Below are 26,807 nucleotides of genomic sequence, written 5' to 3'. Positions count from 1 at the left end.
TCTTTTTTCTACTCTTTGTGCCTTCTACCATTCTAAATTTCAAACAGTCTGCTTAGCTTAAGTCTTGGATTTTTGTCTCTTGTGTTTTAAAATGATATTTAAACAACTAATCAAGTATTTAATTTGACATATATGTAAATATACATATACCTGTGTATGTATGTGTCTTTTTTATTTTTACCTATCTATAGCATATCTTTATTTTTAGGCTTGTCTGCTACTACCTTTATTCACCATTCTGATTGTATTCACATTCTTCTCATGCTAATTTCTGTCATTATTTGGCAAAAACCTTAACGCATTTAAAATTTCCCTCTATCATATTAAAGAGTAAAATCAAGATGAACTCTTCAAGTACAAATAAAAGCAGACTGATCTAGAGTAGTACTTGGCTTGTGTCTGCTGGTACAACTGTGATGTCCCCAGGTCTAAAGGCAACAATGTATAGTACTGTTCGCTAAAAACTGTCCCATGTATTGCTTAGAGAGGATTACTGAATTTATCCTTTGGATTCTAAAACTGTTTTTTTTTAATCATCTAGATAAGAGAGATATGCAAAGTAGGTAAAGCTCATTTAAAGCTTTTAGAAAGAATTCTTGATTAATAGCCATAAATAAAAACTAAATTTGATGTTTATATATAATTAACCATCAAATATCATTCTGGACTCCCAATGTTATGATTTGTTATATCTACTTCTTTAATTAAAATCCATATTTCCTCAAGTAGGACATAACTCATCTTGAATTTTATGAGGTATTCCGTTCATTTTAGCACTAATAAAAATTTCAGTAATAACATAATTTAGAGATGACAGTTCTTGTGTTTTGTATCTGAAGTGAATTTTCTCAAAGTTTTTGCATGTTCTTCAGTGAAGAAAAATACATGATGAGTTTTAAAGAGTTTTAAAAACCTATATTTTTAAAGAAAGACTTCTAGAACTTCAAATATCCATATCCCACTCTTTTGAATCAATCACTAATTTGATTTTAATGACTTAAAGGACTATAAAATATACAGGCTCATAGCCAAATTTAGGTTACACAACTTCAACAACCTCTTTTCTGTATTTTTTTTTTTCTTAATAGGACTTGCAAGTTTTACATGGTATAAAAACAGAGGGACGGAGAGATTGCTTATGGAAGACCTGAGTTCAGTTCTGAGCACCCCTACCCTCTTCCTACCTTCCATGACACTGCAGTTGCATACACTAACCCACACACAGAAGCACACATACAAATATGATTAATTAAACTTAAAAATAATAAATTCAAATTGAAATCATACAAAATTCATTTGCTTGCATTTGAGGATCTTGGTAGCTTTTATTGCTGCTTCTATTTGGAAACCTGCGTAAGACACTGGGGAGGAAATTGGGATGATCTATGTTTATAAAATAAGCTCATGAGATAGGAAACACTAGGGTAGATAAATGACAAATTATAATTTACGTGAATACAACATATTTGAAATGTTAAATGTTACTCCTTAAGTAAGTTTGAATTTGTTGTGTAAAGTAGCACGAAGGCATATTAACTGGTTACTATTCCTTTTCAGTTATTGCGTGATATATTTACATGTAGTCCTGTATTATTTAAAAGTAAGGTTCACTACTTTCAAATGAGCTAACACTTTGTCAGAGTATGTTCTAGAGTTGAAATTGCATTACTGACGTAAGATATTTTTGGTGTCGTAATTATTTAACTTGTAATTATAATTAAAATGTTGATGTGATGTTGTAAGTACTTTGTGCATAGCATACTAATACAATTCAGCTATCAGCAATGTCCCATGTATTAACACTCTACACCTGTGGTGTCCTGACAGCAAGACATGTAACTAACCTCAGTACAAGGCAATCATTAGCTCACAGAGGCTCTGTGTTTCCTATTCACTCTAAGGCAAGGTTCTGTTTCCATAGTAACAAATTAATTCAGACACTCTTTTGATGTGGTCTTCATATCATTTTTGAGGATTCATAAAGTTTTTTGTCCTTATGATGTTATTATCACCAGATAAGTTGAGAAATTTTAGTATTTAAATTACACTAAAGGACAAGTCCATTGTGTCCAGGGGTCATTTTTTATGTGGACCACTGTTGCTAAGGAAACTCAATCCTGTTTGAGTTTATTCATAATAACATATCCTAGGGCTTAGTCTTATTTCTGACTTCTACATATGAGGCCTTATATATTGTTGATCCAAACATGACACCCTTGAGACATAGCCCAGAGAGTTCTCCTTGAGATGCAAGGTTTACATCATTTTTTCTAGTAATGTGAAAAACCAAAAGACAAAATATTTGAGCATCTATCCGAGACATTCTAGTGTTTGGTTTCTCATAATCCCAGTTATTACATGTCATTTCCAAACTTGCTTTAACTCACCTTGTAAAAGTCGCTCATTGCCAGCTGTCACTAACACTCCATATCTCAGGTCCTCAGCTTTTTATTTGAGCATATCATTGTCTTTCATTTATAACCATCAACTGCATTATATTCACTAGATATCAGAATAGTTCCTTCTACATAAAATTTTGTCTATTAAAGTATTGGGTTTGCTGTCACTTTTATTTTAAGCATTCTGTACTATGTTCTGTTTGGTGTCAGTGTCTTTAGTTCTGATTTTTTCAATTTTGTCCCCTCTCCTTTTCCTTGACTTGTTAGTCTGATCCAACCTCTTCTACCTCATCTGATGATTATCAATATGTTATGGAAGCTAAACTCCAAGAAATGATCTCCATACGTAGGAAGGTAGTCCTACTGGACTTTACTTTCTATCGCTAAATAGAATCCATCTAAGTTTTTTTTCTTTTCATTTATAAAAATTATGTTACTTTTATTTATTGATAATCGACCATCTGTGCAGTTCAGTGCTTCAGGAGCTTAAGATTGGACAATGGCAGGTTTGTGTTCAAACCATGCACAGTCTGCATGTTACATTTGGCTGAAATCATTGCTCATAAATAACTCCAGTGTTTTGCTGATGCTTGAATGTAACAGGCCTTTGTAGCTGACACATTTCAAGCAATGCTGTTCAGCTGCCTGTTTAAAGAAAGTTTATTTTTGAAAACTATGTTTGCAGTTGGTAGTAGCTTGCTTTACATTTTATTTCAGTTTATTTAGATGGGAGGAATTAACTCCTCTTACATTTTAGGTCCACTCTTCGTATTTCTTAACAGGCTGAAGAGAGGCATGGAAATATTGAAGAACGTATGAGACACCTAGAGGGTCAGCTGGAAGAGAAAAATCAGGAACTTCAAAGAGTATGTATGAAGCTTTTCCCTCAATCATGACTTTTTGAATGCACAGACTTCATATTTGAGGAAAACACTCTTAATTAGAAGCCATGTTTAAAATCATGGTTATGTTCTGGGCTTTTGAAAGAAAATAGTTTCTGCAAATTTAATCAAAAACATGCATAAAATTATACTCAGTTCAAAACCAGTGAAACTATAAAATTAACCTTGAACAGCCCTGAGTATTTTCTTTTCTCATGCCAAATACATTTCTGCTCTTTTTCTTAACTATAAGGCTAGGCAAAGAGAGAAAATGAATGAGGAACATAATAAAAGATTATCTGATACCGTGGACAGGCTTCTGACGGAATCCAATGAGCGTCTACAGCTGCACTTGAAAGAAAGAATGGCCGCTCTGGAAGAGAAGGTAGAGCTGTAGACACGGGGAGAAGCGTGTGGATGTTTAGCCATATCGTCTAGGTTGTGGTGTTTTCCTACCCTGCTGTAATCATTGTTTGCGTCAGGCATTCAACTGACTTTCCTTAGTCTAAAACTACTTGATATAGTCTTCAGAAGTGAGTCAGTGATTTCAATATAATACTATGACGTCGTGTTTTGAATGAGTAACTATATGACACATGATAAATATTATATATGAATGTGCTTGTAAGGACAAAATATATAAAAATACACTGTGATTTGTGATAAAAATTTCATTTATCTTCTCGTTATTTGTAAAAGTCTACTAGAAAGACAAAGAAAAATATTGAGTGTGGGTCTGCTTGAAACTAGTGAATGTTGAATCTAATAACTACCAGCACTAAAAGCCAATGTATGAGAGATTATGACAGCGAGACGATTATTGCTATTACCAGTAGAGGGTTTAGGAGCCTCTATTTCCAACTACATTGTTTCAAGAAGTGTGCTTATGTTCAGGCTGAAATTTGATTCACAATCATGTTTGTCACATTAGTAACTGGAAACTATCACACCAATCAGAATTGTTAGAGCTAGTGGCCAAGCCCAGACTTAAACCAGAGAAGTAATCATTTAAACCTCAGGAGGACAAATTATTTCATAAATCTAAACAGAATTTCAGTCACTATCTTATTTAGGCATTTTCCACTGACATAAAATCAGGAAAGTCAGGGAAACGTTTTAATGAAATGTTAACGAATTTTTATTTATTGACACATTAAGAAATTAAGCATGTTGCTAGTGGCTGGCCTGGTACTCACCACTTATCATTTGAAGAATAGCTTAATTATTTCCCATTTAAAACATAGTCTGAGAAGAATTGGAGTATTAGCTCTGAGGGTAATATTTAGTCTGTTTATCTATCCAAGTGTATCAAGATAGCACTTCTCATTTAAATAATTTATTTTGCAAAACATTGAGTGTCACTTTTAAAGATTTCAATGGAACTTAGTTTCCATAGAAACCAGGAAATAAATTTACCAAGGAAAGAATCCTAAAAGATTCTTGAGTGCTAGAGTATGCATATACAGATTTAAATATTTTCAGCATATTGCATCTTTCTTTTTTCTTTTCCATAGAATGTTTTGATTCAAGAGTCAGAAACCTTCAGAAAAAATCTTGAAGAATCTTTACATGATAAGGTATTATGGAAAAAATTTTGCCATCTTATTCACATTGATGAATATATTGTGAAATAAATGTGATAAAAATAATTTTGTGTTCTACTCAAAAACTATTTTAACTTTGTTTGCTTATAGCAAGGCATAAATTCATGTAGAAATTGAACAGTTTTTAGTATTGAACACACTGAAAGCCAGTTCTGGAAACAAAACTCTAATGTTAGCTTATAATCACTAATTAATCACTGCCTCTACTAATAAATATGGTCTTGTTTTGGCTTGGACCTTATATAAATAAAACAAAAGTATATTTACTAAATTTTATGTAGTTTGAGAAATTATTTCTGCAAAAACAATTTAAATACCAATTATACAGAAGAACTGTGTCATAAATATTTTATAGCATCATCCTACTTCTAAGGCAATTGAAAATATAGTATAAGAAGCATGTCTTACAAAAAGTGATTTATAATTGCAGCAACCAAGGGCCAATATGGTGAGATTCACCTGAGCCGCAGGTAGTAAAGATTACAGTACACTGATGGTATAAAGAAGGCTTCAGGGACTCAGGATGTGACTCAAGATTCAGGCAATAACAGACGGTGCTGAAGACCTTGTAAACACCAAACACAAAGCCTGGCTACAGGTGTCTGTTAGTTTTGAAGATTATTCATAAGTGTGATACTTTAGAACTGGATAGGGATTTGATGAGGACCAGCCGTTCATATTGTAGGATATGTGACTCAATTGCCCGACAAAGCATGGATTATAAAAAAAATCTTAAAAGTTGTGACAGTAATACATAGTTTCCTACTTCATTTGCCTTGCTTCCTTAAAACTTCATTTAAAATGTCAGCTTAATATGCATCCTCTAGTTGGTAGTTGAAACACACAAAAAGGAATAGTGGAAGAGAAGGTTGAAAGGGCATGAAGAAAAGAGAGAATAAAAGAGAAACAGAAAGGAGATAAAAGGGAGGTAGGCAGAAAAGAATTAAAAGTTTATCAACAGCACAATAATACATAAGGTACTGAAAACATTACAGGAAAAGGACATTTAACACTTTTCTAGGATTCTATATATTTTTGTGATCATTGAAAAAATTATAATCATTTGGTTCTATAGTTGGAATGTCTGTACTCCTCTAATATATAGTTTGATACAACACTATAGCAGTGGTAGATAAAGGATGGCATTGCATTATTACCGAATGTCTAATAAAGACTTCACAGAGGAGACCATGTTTTAGTAGGCTCTTATACACATGTAGTGGACAGCTAGTGGTCCAGGGGGAGGTTGGACCCAATGGAACAGCACAGAGGAACCAAGGATGAGTGACTAAATGAATCATCAGAATTTTGCTGGAAGTACCAGTGTGTAGTGAAATAGTTCTGACCAGATTGTGAATTTTGGACTTGATCTTGTTATGCAATGTTAAGTTATTTAAAGTTATGTGGGCCCCTGGCAAGATCCTCAAACCTACTCCCCCAACACCTACTCAAGCCTGTAGCTGCAACAATCTGCCCAAGCAGCCAACATTCCAAGTCATCTTATGCATTATGTCCTTGCTAATGTCAATCTCCAGAAAAGGTATTCTTAGACCAAACTTCACCGTGGGACTGCCATTCCATACAGCCAAGCATACTCTCTGATCTTAGTGCATCTCTAATTGTTCAACTGTCCACTCAAGTGACTAGGATCACAACCCACCATCAACAATAACTCCTACATATCAAGTCTTGCCCTTTTTTTTTAATTTTTTGTGACTTTTATCTTTGAAATGTAAAGTACTTACATTCTTTCTGTTCAGTCCCTGGCAGATTTATTTGCTCTCATGGATATCAACACCTCTATGAATTAAGTACTTTCATATTTAGATCACCTACCATGTACTTTTCCAGGAAGAAGTTTTATGTTTCAGTGCCAACTCATGTTATCACTTAGATACACACACAAAAAAAAATCTGATTTAACATATCAATTTTCCACAGTATTACCATACCTGCCCCTGACTTGCCCATACCAAGCACCACTGCCACCTAACCTGGCCAAAATGACCAGTAATCTTCTGAGTAAATCACGTATAGCATCCTTTCCCCCCCTTATTCATGTTACAAAAACTAAACTTGAAGCTATTGATAACTTTTGTGTTTATATAATTTTCCTCTGTCCAACCTAGTAGGTAAATTCTGATACTTCTATCATTAAAACATAATAAAAATCTATCCACTTTGTCCCAATAAACGTTTGTATCCACTCTAATGATTCTGTTTATAATTTTTGGAGAGCTCCAGATAATTGTGTTTCTCCCCTGCCTCCAAATTTTATGCAACCTTTTATTCACAGCTGTTGCAATGTTCATGCAATAACGCTCCTCTGCTCAGATTCCACCCCCTCCTTTGTTCCTTTTCCTATTCATAATAAAAAGCCAGATAGTTTTAAAATGCATTAAGGGCCTTTCAGAACAGCCAGCTGCCTTTTCCCTTCACTCAGTGGTAATCTTACTTTAATCCACACCCCACCTATGTTTTGCCTTGACGTCTCTAGCCCACCAACCCTGGGGTTCTGTCCTGTCTCACCAAGTATAGTTCTATCTGCAATGTTCTTTCTAATATGTTCTCATGTTTTATTCAGGACTTCACTCAAATGCCTTGTTATGTGGGGCATACATGAGCTACAAAGATGGTGTCGAGGGGAAATGTTATATATCATCTTTTCATAATTCTTCTGTTTTCTTCTTAACAATATAATTTAGCTCTGCATTTTATTAATCAGTTGTCTGTTTCTATTAATGTACATTAAGTAAAAGGCAGCTCATTCCTTGTACACCAGGTGTGCAGAAGAGAAACTCAATGAGTACTTTTCTGAAAATAAGGAAAGTACGTAATTTAAAAAAAAATATTTAAAGCCAAATTTTTATTTGAATATCTGTATGTTTTGAAGTGATGCTAGAAGAAGATATTGAACCTAATAAACAATTTACAAGACTGTCAAAGGAGCTTAGGGTAAATAGGATCGAGGTCCTGAAAAAATATAAGGAACATGTAATAGAAATATCACAAATCTCTTGTAATAGAATTTCTTGTAATAGAAATATCATTCTGTTAGCTGCTTTTCAATTGCTGTGAAGATACATCCTGTCCAAGATAACTAATGAAAGATGGAGTCTGTTAGGGCTTACAGTTCCAGAAGGTGAGCCTGTGATTGTCATGGCAGATGGCGTGAAAGCAAGCACAGACATGGCATTGAGGCAGCAGTTGAGAGTTTAAATCCGATCCACAAACAAGAAAAGGACCGATAATTAACTGGAGTACTGTGGGCTTTTGATGCCACAGAGCCCACCCCCCAATGACATACATCTTCCAAAAAGCCACCTCTCCCAATCCTTCCTCAACAGTTCCACAAACTGGAAACAAAGTATTCAAATTGATGAGCCTCTAGGGATCATTGTCATTAAAACCAGTCATAGTATGGTAAGAAAAAGAATATGAATCAAATAAAATGTAAGAGTTGAATACTGAGAGAGAAGCTATAAATACTAAGGGCTCATTAACAAGCATAATAGAATCAGTTATTAAATTGTTATGAAGTAAGTTCATGAGCACTTAGCTAAGAGCTGTGAGACAACTCCAATCTTCATAAACTTACCCACTGCAGTATTTAATACCAGTCGGAAAAAGTTATAGGTAGACAAACAAAAGCAAGCCTGTAGTTCGGTTATTGACAGCCAGCCAATCTTTCATGCTGAGCCTTATAATCATAAGTATATTTTATTTATTCATTTATTCACATCTCAAGAAAATTTAAAAGTTGGGACTCTTGGCTTCCTTTTATAATGGAATTCTCCTTCTTTAAATCATTGTTTTTTACTGGTGTGTCCTTCAACCTTGATGGAAAAAAAATGGAAATTCTCACTTTATAAGTCAGGATTCTTTAGAAGAAAAGAACTGATGAAGTGAACACACACACACACACACACACACACACACACACACACATACACACACACACACACACATACATGGAAAGGGGGGCTATTAGAGTGATTTACAGGCTGTGGTCAAACTGATCCAACAGTGACTGCCTGTCAATGGAAGGTCCAAGAATCCCGTCAGTCTACATGGCTCAAAGTCTCAGTTTGTCTTCAGTGCACACCGAGACCCTGAAGTAGGCTCTAAAGCCAGTGAAGGAACAGACTTGCCTTGGAGAGTGAGAGAAAGACTGTAAAGAACAAGCTTCCCTCTTGAATGTCCTTTATATAGGCTTCTATGAGAAGAGGTGGCCCAGATTAAAGAGGGAATCTTCCCAACTCAAAAGATCTGGTTTAAAAGCAGGTCTTTTCACTTCAAATGAGTGAATTAAAAAACAACAACAGCCAAAGATTACTTCTTCACAGGTGAACGCAGCCACTTGGGTTTTCGTTAATTCCAGATGTAGTCACATTGACAACCAAAAGGGTAGTCATCATGTTCACTTCCTGCATAAAGATGTTTTATTTAACTTAAAACTAGATGTGATTTGTCCTTTGTATTTGAGGGACATATCTATATTCGTGATTTTAATAATCTCACAGACTTGCAAATATTTAGGATTAATAAATACCAGGGAATAGAGGTGGTTTTGTTGACTTCTGTTATTGCCATATTCATTATGAAAGGTAAACACAAGTATATTTTCTATTTATATCCAGTCTTCTGTAATAAAATGTAATCATTTTCCCCTTTAAATATCTGTTTCACAACTGAATGCTGATACACTGGATGTGACCATCATCTGAGTAACTGCTTTTTGATTTTTAGGAAAGATTAGCAGAAGAAATTGAGAAGTTAAGATCTGAACTTGACCAAATGAAAATGAGAACTGGCTCTCTAATTGAACCCACTATATCGAGGTAACATTAAGTTAAATGTTTATTTGTAGTTCAGTAAAAATCAATGTTAATTTTCTTATATTTTCTTCATTCCCAAGTAAAATAATGGTTTCATATTTCTCAGTAGACATTATCATATTTTTAATCTACAAAATTTGTTTCTGAATTTAGAGATTTGCAAATCATCTTTGAATATGTGCAATCAAAATATGACTGAAAATCTTTTGTGTTCTATGTACATGTATATAGTTATAAGTGCACAAATAATTCTTTTTTTCTTTTCTTTTCTTTTTTATTAAGAAATTTTTTCTTCATTTTACATATCAACCACAGATTCCCCTCCCCTCCCTCCTCCCACCCCCCAGCCTTTCCCCCCATCCCAACCCCTGTTCCCACCTCTTCCAATGCAAGGCCTTCTGTGGCATGTCAGCAAAGCCTGATACACTCAGTTGAGGGAGGCCCAAACTTCTCCCGCTAGACAAAGGCTGTGTAAGATGTCCCACCATAGGCAGTGGGCTCCATCCAAAAATCCCACTTACACCCTAGGGATGGATCCTGATCCCAATGCTAGTGGGCCCCTTAAGCAGATCTTAAATTAAAAATAGAACATACATATAGAGATTGCACTATATTCCAAGAGGAGATATTAAATTTCTCTTTTTTTTCATTAAATTATTTTTTTCCTTTTATTGAAAATGTATCTCCTCTCACATAATATATCCTGATTATGGTATGGTCTCCCACCCTCTACTCCTCTCAAATCCTCTCCTTTCACATCTGGATCCACCTCCTTTCTGTCTCTACTTAGAAAATAAAAAGGCCTCTAAGAGATGAAAATATATAATATTAAAATTTAATGTAATAAGATAAAACAAAAACTAACACATTAGAAGAGGGCAAAGAAACAAACAAAAGGAAAGAAGCCCAAGAAAAAGCACGAGAAATATAAAGATGCATAGAATCAGAATATAATGTAATATAATATAGATATTATCCTAAGGACCCATGAAGGTCCTATACATGCTACTTCAGTCTCTCTAAGTATATACATATATGTATCAATCCTATTGATGTTAGAGGGCCTTGTTTCTTTGGTGTCCTCAATCTTCTCTGGTTCTTCAACTCTTTCTACCTCCTTTTTCATTGAGTTCCCTGAGCCCTTAGGGGAGGGACTTGATAGATACATCCGATTTAGGGCTGAGTATTCCAAGGTTTCTCATTCTCTGCATATTGTCTGGCTGTGAGTCTCCATATTTATCCCCATCTGCGGCAGGAGGAAGCTTTTCTGATGATGGCTGAGCAAGGAACTGGTCTATGACTATAGCATAATGTCCTTAGAATCATTTTATTGCTACTTCTTTTGGTAGAACAGTAGTGTTTGGTTTTGCCCTAGGTCAATGAGCTATTCAGTCTCTGGTTCTTGATCACCTAAATGATATCAGGTATGGTCTCATCTCATGCTCTGGGCCTTAAGTCAAATCAGATGTTGGTTATTCCCACAAGTTTTGTTCTACCATTACACTAGCATATCTTGTAGGCAGATCACCCCTGTAGATCAAAGGTTTTGTAGCTAGGTTGGTAGTTACATTTTTCCTTTGATAGTGTGCAGAGTACCTTCTTGTGCCAAAAATACTAGAAGCTGTAGGTGAAGGCTCAGTGTAGGCACCAGTTCAACTCTTTCATGTTTAATGAGTTGTATAGATATTGTCTTCAGCATTACGGATTTGCTGTCAGTTTCTGGAAAGCAACCTAGCTATAGTCTTGGCAACAGCCTGGGTTGTTTGTAGTTCCCATGGGAACCCTTTGGCCAACAATTCAATTAGAGGTAACCCAATCCCAGTTCTGGAAGCTTCATTTGGTGACAAGAGATGTCCAGTTGAGGCTCTGTCTTCCCCATTATTTGGCAATTTCCTTTATATCATACACACACACACACACACACACATATATATATACTATACACACACACACACGTGTGTGTGTGTGTGTGTGTGTGTGTGTGTGTGTGTGTGTGTGTGAATATATGTGAATGTATGCTGTGGTTGATATATTGTGTACCCGAATAAACTTACCTGAGGGTCAGAGAATAAAACAGCCACTATATTAAACATAGAGGTTAGGCAGTGGTAGCTCATGCCTTTAATTCTAGCATTCTGGAGGCAGAGATCCACCAGAATCTCTATGAGTTCAAGGCCACACAGGAAACAGCCAGACGTGGTGACACACACCTTTAATGCCAGCACTTGAGATCTCATGTCTTTCTTGGGAAAGACACATGCCTTTAATCCTAGGAAGTGATGGCAGGAAGCAGAAAGGTATATTAAGGCATGAAGACCAGGAACAAGAGGCTTTTAAGCTTTTAGGCTTTTAGCAGCAGTTCAGCTGAAATCCATTCGGATGAGGACTCAGAAGCTTTCAGTTTGAGGAAACAAGATCAGCTGAGAAGTTGGCGAGGCGAGGTTAGCTGTGGCTTGTTCTGCTGCTCTGACCTTTCAGAATTCACCCCAATACCTGGCTTCCAGGTTTGTTTTTATTAATAAGCCCATTTAAGATGCATGCTACAGTATGCATATGCATATATACACATATACCTATATACAGATGTGTGAATATATGTGTGTATATGCATATATGTGGAGACAAATTTCTAAATGGTCTTATTAAATAAAAAATACGGAGCCAAATATAGGGATGAAAGCCTTAGAGATCAGGGAAATAGGAAAAGCCACCAGCCAGCCTTACCTCATCAACTCTGCAGCTTCCAAATGCAAGTTACCTCCTCTGTTCCCACGCCTTTATATGCCTTGCTTTTCTGCCCTCTCATTGGCTCTTAGCCCAGCTACCTCACTTCCTCATCACTGCCTGTCTGTACAGACCTCTAGGTCTCTACGGTTGGTACTGGGATTAAAGGCGTGTGTGTCACCATGCTTGGCTCTGTTCCCTAGTATGGCCTTGAACACACAGCGACCTTGCCTGCTAAGTGATCAGATTAAGGGCGTGTGCTGCCTGACTTTGTTTACTTAAAATGGCTGGCCTTTGTGCCTTGATCTCCAGGCAAGCTTTATTTAGCAAAGCACAAATGAAAAATCACCACATTTCAGCACAAATAAACTATCATCACATGTATGTATATGAAGATTCTACTGTATTAGGTCTCTATACTACTACCCTTCAAGTAGTTATTAATTATAGCTGTCTCTTACAATATTCCCTCCCTCATCACATCTTCCCTACCCTCCTCTCTTGATCCAGTACCATCTTCCATCCATCCATAACTATCTGTTCTATTTCCCTTTCCTATGGAAATGTATCTGTCCCCCCTTAGTCTCTTACTCTATACCTCTCCTCTGTGGTTCTATGGACTGCAGCTTGGTTATTATTGTCTTAAGAACCAATATTTACATTTAAGTGAATACATACCATGTTTGACTTTCTAGGCCTGGTTTATCTCACTCAGGATGATTTTTTTTTTCTAGTTCCATTCATTTATCTGAGAGCTTCATGATTTTAGTTTATTTTTAACTGCTTGTTAGTATTCCATTGTGTAAATGTACCACAATCTTTTGATCCATTCTTCTGTTAATGGGCATCTAGGTTATTTCCAATTTCTGACTATTATGAGTAGAGTAGCAATGAATATTATTGAGCAAGTGTATGTCCAAGAATGGTGTTTCAAGGTCCTGATGTAGATTCATTTCCAGCTTTCTGAGGAATCAGGACACTGATTTCCAGAGTGTCTGTACAAGTTTATACTCTCTCCAGCAATGTATGAGTTTTCCTCCTCTTACTCCATCTTCACTAGCATGAATTATTGATTAATCTTAGCCATAGTGAAGGGTGAAAGATGAAACCTCAAGGTAGTTTTGATTTGCATTTTCCTGATAACTAAGGACTTTGAACATTTCAAGTATTTCTTAGCCATTTGACTTCCTTTTTTTTTTTTTTTTTTTTTTTTTGAGAATTCTCTGTTTAGATACCTCATTTTAATTGGGTTGTTTTCTTGATTTCTATTTTTTTTTGTTGTTGTTCTTTATATGTTTGGGATATTATTCCTCTATCAGATCTGTAGCTGGTTAAAAATCTTTTTCTACTTTGTAACCTGTCTCTGTCTGAATGACGGTGTCCTTTGCTATGCAGGAGTTTCTCAGTTTCACGAGGTCCCAATGATTAATTGTTGATCTTAGTAACAGTGCTAATACTGTTCTATTATTTCTTGTGTCAGTGAGTTCAAGGCTATCACTTTCTCATCTATCAAGTTTAGTGCATCTGGTTTAATGATGAGGTCTTTGATCCATTTGGAGTTGAGTTTTGTGCAAGGTGGTAAGTATGGATCTATTTGGATTCATCTATAGGCATCCATCCAGTTTGACTAACACCTTTTGTTTTTAGATGTTTTTTTCCCACTGTTTATTTCTGGCTTCTTTATCAAAAATCATGTGTCCATAGGTGCATAAATTTATGTCTGGGCCTTCAGCTTGATTCCACTGATTGAAGTGTCTGTTTTTTCTTAATGTATCCAAAGCAGAAATGTGACAGATCCTTACAGTGACTGAACAAATATTTTCTTGTTTTAGTCAATTGAAAATTAATATGGGAACTGGAGTTACATATAAAAAAAATAATTCAGTGGAGTTTAGCCATGCTCACCTCTTCTATCATACCTTCATTAAAGAAAGAAGACACAAGATTATCAGTTAGTAGGTAGATGAATATATATGATGATAGATACCTCCATTTGACAATAATATATGTATAATTTGGTTTTTCTCTGTTTACTAAGACAAAATGAAATTTATTCAGCTATATATTTTTTAGGAAGCACATAATGATAACATTTGAAACTTTTGTCAATAAATGCTTTACAGAACTCCACTTTTTTTTTGAGAATAGTATCTCCACAAGAGCAAAAAAAATATGCCTGCTTTGCTAATAAGTGTGTCCATGATAAAATGAATGATTATCTAGAAATTCATGTTTCACATGACCAGATAAAATCTAAACTAAAAAGTTCCTATTGGGTAGGTTAGAAAGATAGCTCAGCATTTTAAGAACATTTTTTGATCCTGCAGAGATGAAGATTCAATTCCTGGAAACCAAGTGGTTGCTTAAAACCATCTATTACTCCAGCTCCAGAAGACTTCCATTGGTACCAAGCTTGTACATAGGGCACACACACACACACACACACACACACACACACACACACACACATATGAGAGGAACTCATACATATTCAATAAAATAAATATTAAAAATTTCCCTAAAGATGCTTTTACTCTTTGCAGAAGAACTATTAATTAATACAATATCCAATGGTTGAGGGTGTATAAATTCAGTTTAGTATGTGAATTACAGTTCTGTGGCCACAGAGATACCCCCAAAATTATGTACATCACTAAATTAGTGGTATGTTCTCACAAAAGTGAGAGAGATAATGGCAATGATGGTGGTGGCAATGATGGATATGATGATGATGATAATGATAAAGACATAGAAATATCTCATATGTCATAGGAGTCAATGCATACAGGGATCAATCCCTAACCAGCACATCAATTGTATTCTACTATGTCCAAATCCATGTCCATATCTTTTTTGTATTCAGTCTCAGAAATGGTGTTATAAAAAATATACAAAGCTCCAATAATATAGTGAGGCTTCCTGACACCATGGCTTTTATACACGGAAAAGGTCGCTGGGCTCATAAAAAACAGTTACTCATGAGGAAGGAGGTGGAGATAAAACCACATATGTGAGGCTCTGCATTCTTAGACTTCAGGTGGACATGTTTGCTATTTAGTATGGGAAATCATTTCTCCTATTCAGATTCTCACAATATATTTTTCAAATAAATATGTATAATTAATATATCCAAGTTATCACACCAGTTTTGTAAATGAATTATTTTAGTAGGAGGTCTTTATTGCACACATCATATCACAAGTAATTTTCATAAAATTTAGTGATACAGTTACATTGATGATCCTCACAAGTCATTGCTTAAAGAAGTAAAAGACAATTTTTAGTTAAATGTATTCATTTATTTTGTAGCTGGACCACAGTTTCCCCTTCCTTCTTTCCTCCTATTCCCTCCCCCCACCTTCTCTCTGCCCTGCCTCAGAATCCATTCCTCTATTCAGAAAGGGGCAGGCCTCCCATGGGAGTCAACAAAGTGTGGCATATCAAGTTGAGGTAGGACTAAGCTCCACACCTTGTATTAAGGCTTGGTAAGGCAACGCAGTATAAGGAATAGGTTCCAAAAGGCCTGCCACAGAGTCAAGGACAGGTCCTGCTCCTACTGCTAGGAGTCCCACAAGTACACCAAGCTATACAACTGTCTCACATATGTAGACATTTGAAGGCAAATTAATGGAATTAGAAAAAAAAAATCATCCTAAGTGAGATAACCCAGACCCAGAAAGACAAATACTGTGTGTGCTCACTCATAAGTCGATATTAGCTGTAAAGTAAAAGATAACCATGCTACAGTCTACAGTCTTAGAGAGGCTAGGTAACAAGGAGGGCCCAAAGAGGGACACATGGATTTCCCTAGGAAGGGGAGATAGAAGAGATCCTGTGGGTACACTAGGGGTGGATGGGCTGGTAAGGATGAGAACATGAGGGATCAGGTTGGGGGTGTGATAGAGGGGGGGATAATGAAAGAGATGTCTTGATGGGGGTGCATTTTGGGGTCCGGTGGAAATCTGGTGCAAGGGAAACTCCCATGAGTTTGCAAGGATGTCACCAGTCAAGACTCCTTATCAGTAGTGGATAGGTACCCTGAACTGGCCTTCTCCTGTAATCAGATTGATGAAAGGCATTTTTAAAACTTACTTAGACTTGCTAAAACTCTCTAATATGTATGCAGAAAATGATTTGAAAATTTAATTGGAGTGAAAATATAGCTTCTTTTTTCTTTTGCTGGAGAACAAGCTAAAATAAAAAATGACAAAAAGTAGAGAGGCAAGCAGTCATTTTACATGAAATTTGCGTAGCATCCCTTCTAGACGGGTGCAGGCTCAAATGTTTTCTTTACAGCTCTATTAACCATGTTCTATTTGCCAGATAGGGATGTACTAGGGCTCCAGTGGTGATGCAAACAAGTGATGCTGAGAGGAAACAGAAAATGGTACCTTGTAGACTGTTGCAAAGATGAAATGCCAAAAAAAAAAAAAACTAGAATAGCATGTGGCAATTGGACATTTAAGTTGAAACTCCAAGAATGCTAGATGTATAAACGTGTTAAGAGAGCATTTCGGCAGAAACAATAAGATGTCCAAAGGCTCAGAAGTGAAATGAAGTCTAAATTATTGAAGGAATTGAATGCCAGTCAGTTAAACTGAATGGAGAAGGATATGAAGGAGTAAGTTGCTAATGTGAATCTGTAAACTAGGAAGTCTCAAATTGTAGAGGCCTGAAAGAGACACCAAGGTCTTTTAAGCTGAATACTGATAAGCAAGGTTTGCTATGTCCCATAATTTTTAAAATGTTATAGAATTCAGAGAAAACAAAACAAAACAAGAATGCCATTTTCTAGAATGACAAGTTTTAATGTTGGACACCCCACTGTGATGCCCAAAGAAACATTGACCTGAGCAGTCATAGATGAAACAGATCTAGGTTATTTTGATGCAGGTTGTTTGGGAACTATAATTCCATCCTTTCACTCATTAATCCACTGGAATTAATAAAGTATTCACAGTGTAGAAGGCACACCTTTCTGGATAAATAATAGTGACTAAAATTTAATCTTTTTGTTAATAAAATGAAACGTTTGTCCAATAGACTAAGTTATGCCATTTCTGAGTATGGCTTGGCTAGTCTACTTTTATATATGACTTGTTCACTATTAGACAAGTGGATTTTCAGCCCATGTTCATTGCTATAAAATATTAAGTAATGTCATCTGTTCAAAAACTAGTTCTTTTTTGTTTGATCTAATTCATTATCTGGTAAGACAAGGTCTTCCTTAAGTTGGGTTATCATCGCCCACTGCTACAAACAGCTGGAGTTCATCTAAACTTTATAAATCTTGACAAATAGAGAGTAAATGCTGATCTCCAATCTCAAAGTGAGTTAAGGAAGGGGGTGTCATCAATCAGTAGGAGCCCCAAGCTCAACAGAAAGCACCTACTGCTGATGAATCTGTGATTTCCTTTTATAGGACAGCATGAAGTCACTTTTGTTATCATCATCGCTATTACAGAAATAAATTGAATTTGCTGTAAATCTATGTACAGACAATGTGCCTGACTATGTTGTGATTACAGTGTAGTTTATTACCATGTTTATTGAAAACCAGTGTGGTGATAATTTTCAATTGCAATTTTCTACCTATTTCATCCCTAAGCAAATTGCAGCATCAAGGGTGATTACTAAGATTTGTCTTCATCTTGTCACGATGATTTACACAAAGCTAAAATCCTAGCTCTTTACTAAAATAAGATTATTCACTGTAAAGCAAGCATTTTACTGTTTCTCTAAATTGGACAACAGAACACTTCAGGATAGAAAATGTTAGTGAATTTCTCTATAATTGATAAAACTTAAAAGTTCTGAACTCACAAGTTCATACATTTTTCAGTAAGCACAATGCAAAACACTTAAAAATATAGCAATAAATGGTAAATATTAAGATATGGACAAATGAGGAAAAACCACACAGAATGTCTAGAATTTAAATCAGTCGACCTTGACTATTAATGTTAACATGTTTCATTATAGAACCACATTGAGAATCATAAGAAACAACAAGGTTATAAATGTAGTCTAAAAAATGAGAAAATGTGCCTTACCTTCAAGAATGAAAAATCTACCGCATCATCTGACACACACACACATCCAAGAGCATAACAAGAATAACACACTCTTTTGTGAGATTCATCTGCTTGAGAGATTCTGCCTTATTGACAAATTTAGAAGCAGGCAATGTAGCTAGAGTTTTCCTGGTCCTGCCTGGCCCACAGTCAGGACAAATCTCTCTAACCTGCCAGTCCCGCAGCAGCTCAGTCCCAACCAAGTAAACACAGAGATTTATATTGCTTACAGACTCTATGGCCGTGGCAGGCTTCTTGCTAACTGTTCTTATAGCTTAAATTAATCCATTTCCATAAATCTATACGTTGCCACGTGGCTCGTGGCTTACCGGCATCTTCACATGGTGCTTGTCATGGCAGCAGCTGGCAGTGTTTCTCCCACTCAGCCTTCCACTTCCCAGAATTCTCCTCTCTCCTTGTCCCACCTATACTTCCTGCCTGGCCACTGGCCAATCAGTGTTTTATTTATTGACCAATCAGAGCATTTGATGTACAGACCATCCCACAGCAAGGCAATGGTAAATTTAGTTTATGAGACTCGATATTTCTTCTGTTTTCCAGAACGCACCTAGACACCTCGACTGAGTTGCGATATTCAGTTGGCTCTCTTGTGGACAGTCAGTCTGATTACAGAACCACTAAAGTAATCCGGAGGCCAAGGAGAGGCCGTATGGGTGTGCGAAGAGATGAGCCAAAGGTAATTCTTTTCTTCTGATGTTATTCATTACTGTAGCTAAATATACAATGCTATTCTAGATAGAATTTATATTAGAAGAGAATCCCAAATACCAGCATCAACTTTTGAGGATAAAAAACGACATATTGTAAAGTTAACTAATGTAAGGCATCTAATATGTACTAGAGTTTTCCTATTTATTTATTTATTTGTCACTATTAATTGTATGCAATTTTTATAATAATTTCAGGAACTTTAAGATTTAGGAAAAGAAAGATTTAAGTGTTCCACAGTACAGAGCTAGCACACTGATTGATTCAAAATTGGAGTTAGATGTAGGTAGGTAATGAGAGATACCATGTTTTAACCACTATATTGTATTATATTATATTATATTGTATTGTATTGTATTGTATTGTATTATATTATATTGCCAAGCAAATGGATATTTGGTGTACTTGAATTCTTGAGTACTGACATATTTTTACCTAAAATTAGGAAAACGTTTTGTTAAAAGTTGCTATTTTAAAACATGCTTTCAAAAGTATGACAGTCTTTTAAAAAGTGCCTGGGAAGACCTGTTCAAGATAAACTGTGACTCTGTCCTTTCAATCAGTAACTTTTTATGTTTAACTTTTAAAACGTCGTATGTGCATACTATGTTTACATCATGTCCACCACTGCCTCTCCCTGATCTACCTCTTCCCATATTTCCTACTCCTTCTCAAATGTATGGCTTCTTCTTTAATTATTATTGCTACATAGGTATATACGTATATTCAAAACAGCCTTTTGAGTCCATCATTCCATATTACAAGAGACCCTGAGTATCACTTACGTTGTCACCCTAATTACAGAACATACATTAAACATATAGACTATGTTAAGGACAGTATAAAAGAATACTTTTTCTTGAGAATTTCAGATATGAGTACTATATTTATGTAAAATTTCCTCTTCCTTCTCTTTCGTCAACTCCTTCTGCACCGCTTCCACTTTCTCAAATTCATAGCTTCTTAATTATTATTGATATATGCATATACATACATATTTACAGCTATAACCTGCTGAGTTGTATGTGTGTGTTTAGGGCTGACCTCCTGGGATTGGACAAATTGTCAGAAGGCTTATAACAGGTGAAGACTGATTCTCTCTCAGCAGCCACTCTTTGCATGGAACACTCCATCCAGGGGTGGGACCTTGTGGGATCTCCCTAGCCCATGTTAAAATGTCAGCTGGTGCTGTCCCTGTGCCAGGCTTCTTGAGACAAACCTATAACTGAGATTCAGCGGAGTAATAAACTTTTGAGTCAGGTTTTTGTTTAATCAATGCAGCTGTATACAGAAGTGGCACAGTTCTTCTGTGCCCTAGTATATTTTGTTCAGACAACCATTTATACATATTCAAAAATATTGTTCTTTTTTTTCATTAACAGGCTCTTAATGCTTTTGATTGATAATTGGTATCAATAGGTCACATGTAAATTAATCTATCACAGTAGCATCCAGCATTTGTGGAAAACAGAAAATACAAACAAACAAATAAAAAGATAGTCTCGGTTCTTTTCTTCTTACTTTAAGAGAAATAAATTTGTGTTCTTTGGTACCAAAATAATTAGTAGCACAAATACTACTTCAGACCTTTAGTCATTAATTCAATATCCCATAAAATATAATTTCTTCTCCCACATAACTAATTTTGAATGACCATAGCAGTGAAGTTAATTATATTAAGAGCATAAAATTTTAGGGCCTGTCTATTGAGAACACAGTTGGCAAAACAATTGATCTGTTGGTTACTCAAAACTCTCAGAAGAATAGTTGTTAACTTAAAAAACATAAACCATTAAAACTATCATGTTTGTTTCAAAAGTTTAATGAGTGTACAAGTAGACATAAAATTATGTTGTTTTTCAATATTGGAAGTAATATTTTGTTCAAATCTATTAAGTGAATTTTTAGAAGATGATTATTATGCCATATGCTATCTGTTCATATTTATGTGCTCATCTTTTCACAAAAAAAGTGCGGGTACGACTAATTACTGTAAGAAATAACAATGCTTAAGTTTAAGTGAGGTTTGTTATAGTTGGAAATCTGGGCGGGGGGGAGTGTTGCAAATGTAAGAGCTTTAAAATAATCACCACCTTGAAAGCTGATTGAAAATGAATCACATGAAAATTTATTACCACTGCTCCTTCTAAAGTATTGATTTAAGTGAACAATTGATAGCCACTATCGCATAAGATATCAGGGCAATATTTTATTGAACTATTCAATTAAAATATTACTACTTGGTCTGCATTTGACCGAGCAACTGTGAAAGCATGCATGCTTGTTTTGGTGTTGCCGCTGTGGTTATCAGTTTTCAGATTTTATTGTTTTAATACGAGTATCTGATTTGTCCACTTGTCTCTCAGGTGAAATCTCTTGGGGATCATGAATGGAACAGAACTCAGCAAATTGGAGTCCTAGGCAGCCACCCGTTTGAGAGTGACACTGAAATATCCGATATTGATGATGATGACAGAGAAACCATTTTTAGCTCAATGGATCTTCTCTCTCCAAGTGGCCATTCTGATGCCCAGACTCTAGCTATGATGCTTCAAGAACAATTGGATGCAATCAACAAAGAAATAAGGTATCAATAGGATGGTCTCAAGAGCTTAGAAAACCTTAGTACTTAAAACATGTTTCTAAACCTGTGAGGCTTGGCATCTCCTGTTGCCTTGTTAGGCCTGCAGAATATCAGTCTCCCTCATGACTGCTGTTGGAGAATGTGCCTTATTACAAGATGCACTCTCTTCAAAGAATATACGGAAACATATAGACTAATGATGTTAAGGATGATGTGAAAGAATAATTTTTATGTTTTGGAGAATTTTATATATCAGTACTATATTTCTATCATTTCCTCTCTTCCCTTCTTTCCTTCAGCTCTTCCTCTGTCACTTCCACCCCTTCTCAATTTCATAGGTTATTTATTAATTTTGATATATGAATATATATAGAGAGACAGATTTATAACTATAGCCTGATGAGTTCATTTAGTGTTGCTCATTTAAATACATGTGTATGTATGAATGTATATGTGTATGCATACGTGTGTGTGTATGCATGTGTGTGTGTGTGTGTGTGTGTGTGTAGAGATGACTAGTTGGAATTTGATAATTTATTGGAAAACTAGTCCCTGAAGAAGACTGAATCACTTTCTCTCAGCAAATATTAGTTTCCTGTAGGTCTTCATCTAGGATTGGGATCTTGTGATATTTCTCCTTTACCTTTTGGTGACTCAATTGGTATTGCCATTTTTTGGATCTTATTTAAGGAACCATATTTTTGAGGTTTCATTGGTTGCAACTTCACTGTCATTTACAGAAGAAACTAACTGACATCCTTGTTCTCTGGCTCTTAGAATATTTCCTCCTCTTATCCATGATGCTTCCTGACCCTCAGATGAAAGGGTTGTATTTGTACATATATCAATTTGGTCTGTGATACCCATAGTTAGCTTTTCTATGCATTTGGCGTAGTTGTGGCTCTCTGTAATGGCCCCTATTAAACAACACTGATGAGGGGAAAGAGCGATACTTAGCTGTGTGTCTAAGGATAGTACTAGAGTGCAGTTAGACATTACACTGTTTTAGGAAAGTAGATAGCAGGCTGTCTTCTAGGGTTGAGGTTCTCGCTAGCTATTGGTTTTGGGAACAGGTTTACAATACCAGAGATAAATTCCCTCCTATTGAGAGAATCTTAAGTTCAAATAGACGGCTGTTACACCTCTTGAGATATCTTCTCTTTCTAATCATTGTTGTTTATAGGTGTTCCAGCTGGATAGAACTATTGATTGATTTCTCCCTTCCCAGTTTGAGTAGCTCATTCTGGTACTGTGGGAGCTACCAGGGACAAGTCTTCAAGATCAGTTCCAGCTCAGTTCATTCAAGCGCTCTGTCCAAATTGTTTGGCTATTTTAGAAATCAGACATAAGCTTCAAGTTTGGAAAGGCAGTCAAGGACATTGGCAAAAGCCTACATTGTTTTGAGTTTCTGTTGGCTCCTGGCCAACAACTCAAAAGAAGGATTTCCCATGACTTTTGGAGGGATCACTGTCACTCCGTGTGGCCTAACTTCTTTTAAATTACACACACACACACACACACACACACACACACACACACACACACACACATGTTTAAGCAAACATAAAATAAAGTGATTCCCCATGGATTTCAGAACATCCTAGGTGCTATTATTCCAACTTCCTTCCTCTCTGTGAGTTGCTCTCCCTCCCCTCTTCCCAGGTAACTCTCCCTCACAATTCTTCTCATTTTCTTCAGTGTCCCTTTTCATTTTTCTGGTATCTGTGGTTGCTCCAGGTTATATACTCACATCTACAGGTTTGGAATTAAGATCCACAAATTAGAAATTGCATGCATTGCTTATCTTTCAGGGTCTGGATTATTTCACCCAGTATAATGTGTTCTCGTTTCAACCATTTACCTGAAATTTTCATGTTTTCACTATTCTTTGTGGCTTAGAAAATATCTGTGCAGTAAGTCAAAGGTTGCTTATTTAATGGTTTAGATCATTCACATTTCTAATGCATATTTAGATACCTGTATTCTGGATGGTTTCATCACCTTTGTGGGCTACTGTTTCTTCAAACAATAATGATATTAACAATGGTACCTACCACAAAAGGCAATGAAATGTACAGAATCCTAATACTAGAGGAAAATATACTAATTTCTTGTAATTTTTTTGGTGTTTAATGTCATTTTAAAAGCATCATTTCTTTTCATTTAATATCAATGAAGCATGTATTAGTTGGCCTGGGCTACTATATATAAAATGGCACAGGCTGTGTAAGCAAATACAAAATTTTATTTCTTCATGGTCTGGGAGAACACGAAATTCAAGGGTAAGATTCTGGCTGGGTTTAGTGTCTAGTGACGGCTCTCTTCCCGGCTTGTGGGAAAGGCTAAGTGGCAGGGAGATAGAGAGAGAAGTGAGACAAAAGAAAGAGAGCAGAAGAGTAATTAACTCTTTCAAATTCAGGTCTCACCCTTATGACTTCCTAAAGTTTTCATCTGCAAAAAAACAGTGGCAGCCCATGGATCCAGGCTTCTTTGGGATCTCAATACTATGGGTACAGAGATCTGTCCGTTGCAGAGCATATACTAACAGGAGTATATTTGTACTTCCCTGGCAGAACTAGAGATTTGAAAATTAATTATTTCTTTAAATAATGGCATAATCTAATGCAGATACTTCTATTCTTTTTTTTTTTTTTTTTTTTTTTTTTTTTTTTTTTTTTTTTTTTTTTTTTTTTTTTTTTTGGTTTTTCGAGACAGGGTTTCTCTGTGTAGCTTTGCGCCTTTCCTGGATCTCGCTTTGTAGACCAGGCTGGCCTTGAACTCACAAAGATCCGCTTGCCTCTGCCTCCCGAGTGCTGGGATTAAAGGCATGCGCCACCACCGCCCGGCTAGATACTTCTATTCTTAACAACAAATATTAAATTCTTTCAGTAACTATCACATGAAAAGGCAGATTGCTTTTATACTTGAAAATGATCTGCTGTATTCAGCGGGGCCTGAGACTTGTCTTGCAATTTGGCCCTACCCTATTTCAAAGTGAAACCCAGTTTGACATACATTTCTTTTGAAAATTAATTAGGGCTCAGTGGCTATGATCATCTACTTCTCCCAGTGGCCCAGAGTTTGATTCCCAGCACCCACATTATGGTTCATAGCTAACTGAAACTGATACCCTCTTCTGGCCTCCATAGGCACCAAGCATGGACATACGGTATAGATGTAGTCACACACATAAAATAAAAATAAATCTCAAAGAAGTAATTAATATTCCTTCTATCTGAAGGGTAAATATCCACAAATTTGTACTTCAGTTCATAAACAATTGGATTAATCAAATGAATTAATTTTTAAATTTTACTCCAATATATTTCAAATTGGACCTAGGTTTCTATGTGGATTTCTTTGGAAAATTAATTACTATTACTTATATCTGTAAGTTAAAATTTTCACACATATATATTGAAGTTCTTGGCCAATCAGATTGATAACGAAAATTTCTTCCTATATTTAGGAAATACATGGAAAACTTTTCTAATTCATGTACATTCCTTAAATATGAAAGACTTAACATATGTGAAAGATATATTTTAATTTAATGCCATAGCTTAAATAGTCTGTTCATCTTTTTATGTGATTTGTGTGTGTGAGAACTAGAAAGAGAGAGAGAGAGGGAGGGAGAGGGAAAGAGAGAGAGAGAGAGAGAGAGAGAGAGAGAGAGAGAGAGAGAGAGAGAGGGAGAATATCTACATTTGGACCCTCCTGAAACTTCCTTTGTGCCGGGCAAGCTGGCTTTAACCTCATTATTATGCCACATCTCTCTGTCTTCTAAGAAGTGGGATTATAGGCACATACCACCGTGCCTGGCTTCATTATTGTTTTGTTTGTTTGTTTGTTTTTAATTCAGAGCCAATGAAACATATAGAAGTTGTGTTTCAATTATGAATTATTTCATAGTACAATTGAAAATGTTTTACAATTGCACATTATATACACAAGAGATTGTTGATGTAGATGTTTTCATTGTGCAACTGAAGATGTCAAACTTCAAATTCCAAGAATATACCATAATAATTTTAAAGAAAAAAACACAAATGTTTCTCAATATAACTAGTAATTCTACGCAGTTTAAAGTTGTACAACCGCAAAAGGAAACAGAAATGCTAGATTTGAGGCAAAATTTCACAGTATTGAACTGAGTAATTTATTAGGAGAAATCCAATTGCCGGTAGCAATCTCATAATGGAAACAAAAATTAATTCTATCTTCTAGGCTAATTCAAGAAGAGAAGGAATCTACAGAACTGCGTGCCGAAGAAATCGAGAATAGAGTGGCTAGCGTAAGCTTGGAAGGCCTGAATTTGGCAAGGGTCCATCCTGGTACCTCCATCACTGCCTCTGTTACAGCTTCATCCTTGGCCAGTTCTTCTCCCCCTAGTGGACACTCAACACCAAAGCTCACGCCAAGAAGCCCTGCTAGGGAAATGGACCGCATGGGAGTCATGACTCTGGTAATGATCACGCATCCAGAGCAACTTGACTTGTTGTTATTCGTTCTTTAGCTACAGAATATTTCCTCTCATCTGATTTTCTGTGTTTTTTATTGTCTCTTTACACATGTAAATAATTTGTAAATTTGTTTACCACAACAGCTGTTTGTGGTAGTTACTAGTTACCATCATTTGCCCTTAACTGTGAGGAAACTATATCTCAAAGTCACTCGGAAGGCAGGGGTCTAAACACACATCAGAAATTTGAGTGACTTAAACCACTAAGTATCTTTTAGCAGACGAGGAATACATCAGTAACTTTGAAAAATATAGCTAATAGCAACAATTATGTACTGTAGTAAACAGAGATTTAAAAAAATGTATAATTTTGCAGTATATAATTTCTAGAAAAGCTGCCAAAATAGCGGCATCACTTATTCAGTGTTTCTTTTTATGTTTCGTATAAACACTTTCACATTTCCTTTTTTATTTTTTTTTTCATTTATTGTTACATTTGGATATTTAAGTCA

At 35.8% G+C, this 26,807-nt stretch overlaps 1 protein-coding gene across 1 annotated transcript in view; it reads left to right on the top strand.

The window, feature by feature from the left end:
* Nucleotides 1–26,807, top strand: part of Ppfia2 (PTPRF interacting protein alpha 2) — a 442,290-nt gene that overhangs the window by 347,625 nt on the left and 67,858 nt on the right. Inside the window, exons 11-17 of the mRNA XM_059245722.1 lie at nt 3,182–3,265; nt 3,534–3,665; nt 4,795–4,857; nt 9,634–9,725; nt 19,082–19,217; nt 21,616–21,836; nt 26,061–26,298. Of these exons, the coding sequence (XP_059101705.1) occupies nt 3,182–3,265; nt 3,534–3,665; nt 4,795–4,857; nt 9,634–9,725; nt 19,082–19,217; nt 21,616–21,836; nt 26,061–26,298 (966 nt within the window). The remainder of the gene's footprint in view (nt 1–3,181; nt 3,266–3,533; nt 3,666–4,794; nt 4,858–9,633; nt 9,726–19,081; nt 19,218–21,615; nt 21,837–26,060; nt 26,299–26,807) is intronic.

Source organism: Peromyscus eremicus, chromosome 18 (assembly GCF_949786415.1).
Source record: "Peromyscus eremicus chromosome 18, PerEre_H2_v1, whole genome shotgun sequence".
NCBI lineage: Eukaryota > Metazoa > Chordata > Mammalia > Rodentia > Cricetidae > Peromyscus > Peromyscus eremicus.
Note: the sequence above shows the minus strand (reverse complement) of the source record. Positions and strands in the feature narration are given on the sequence as shown.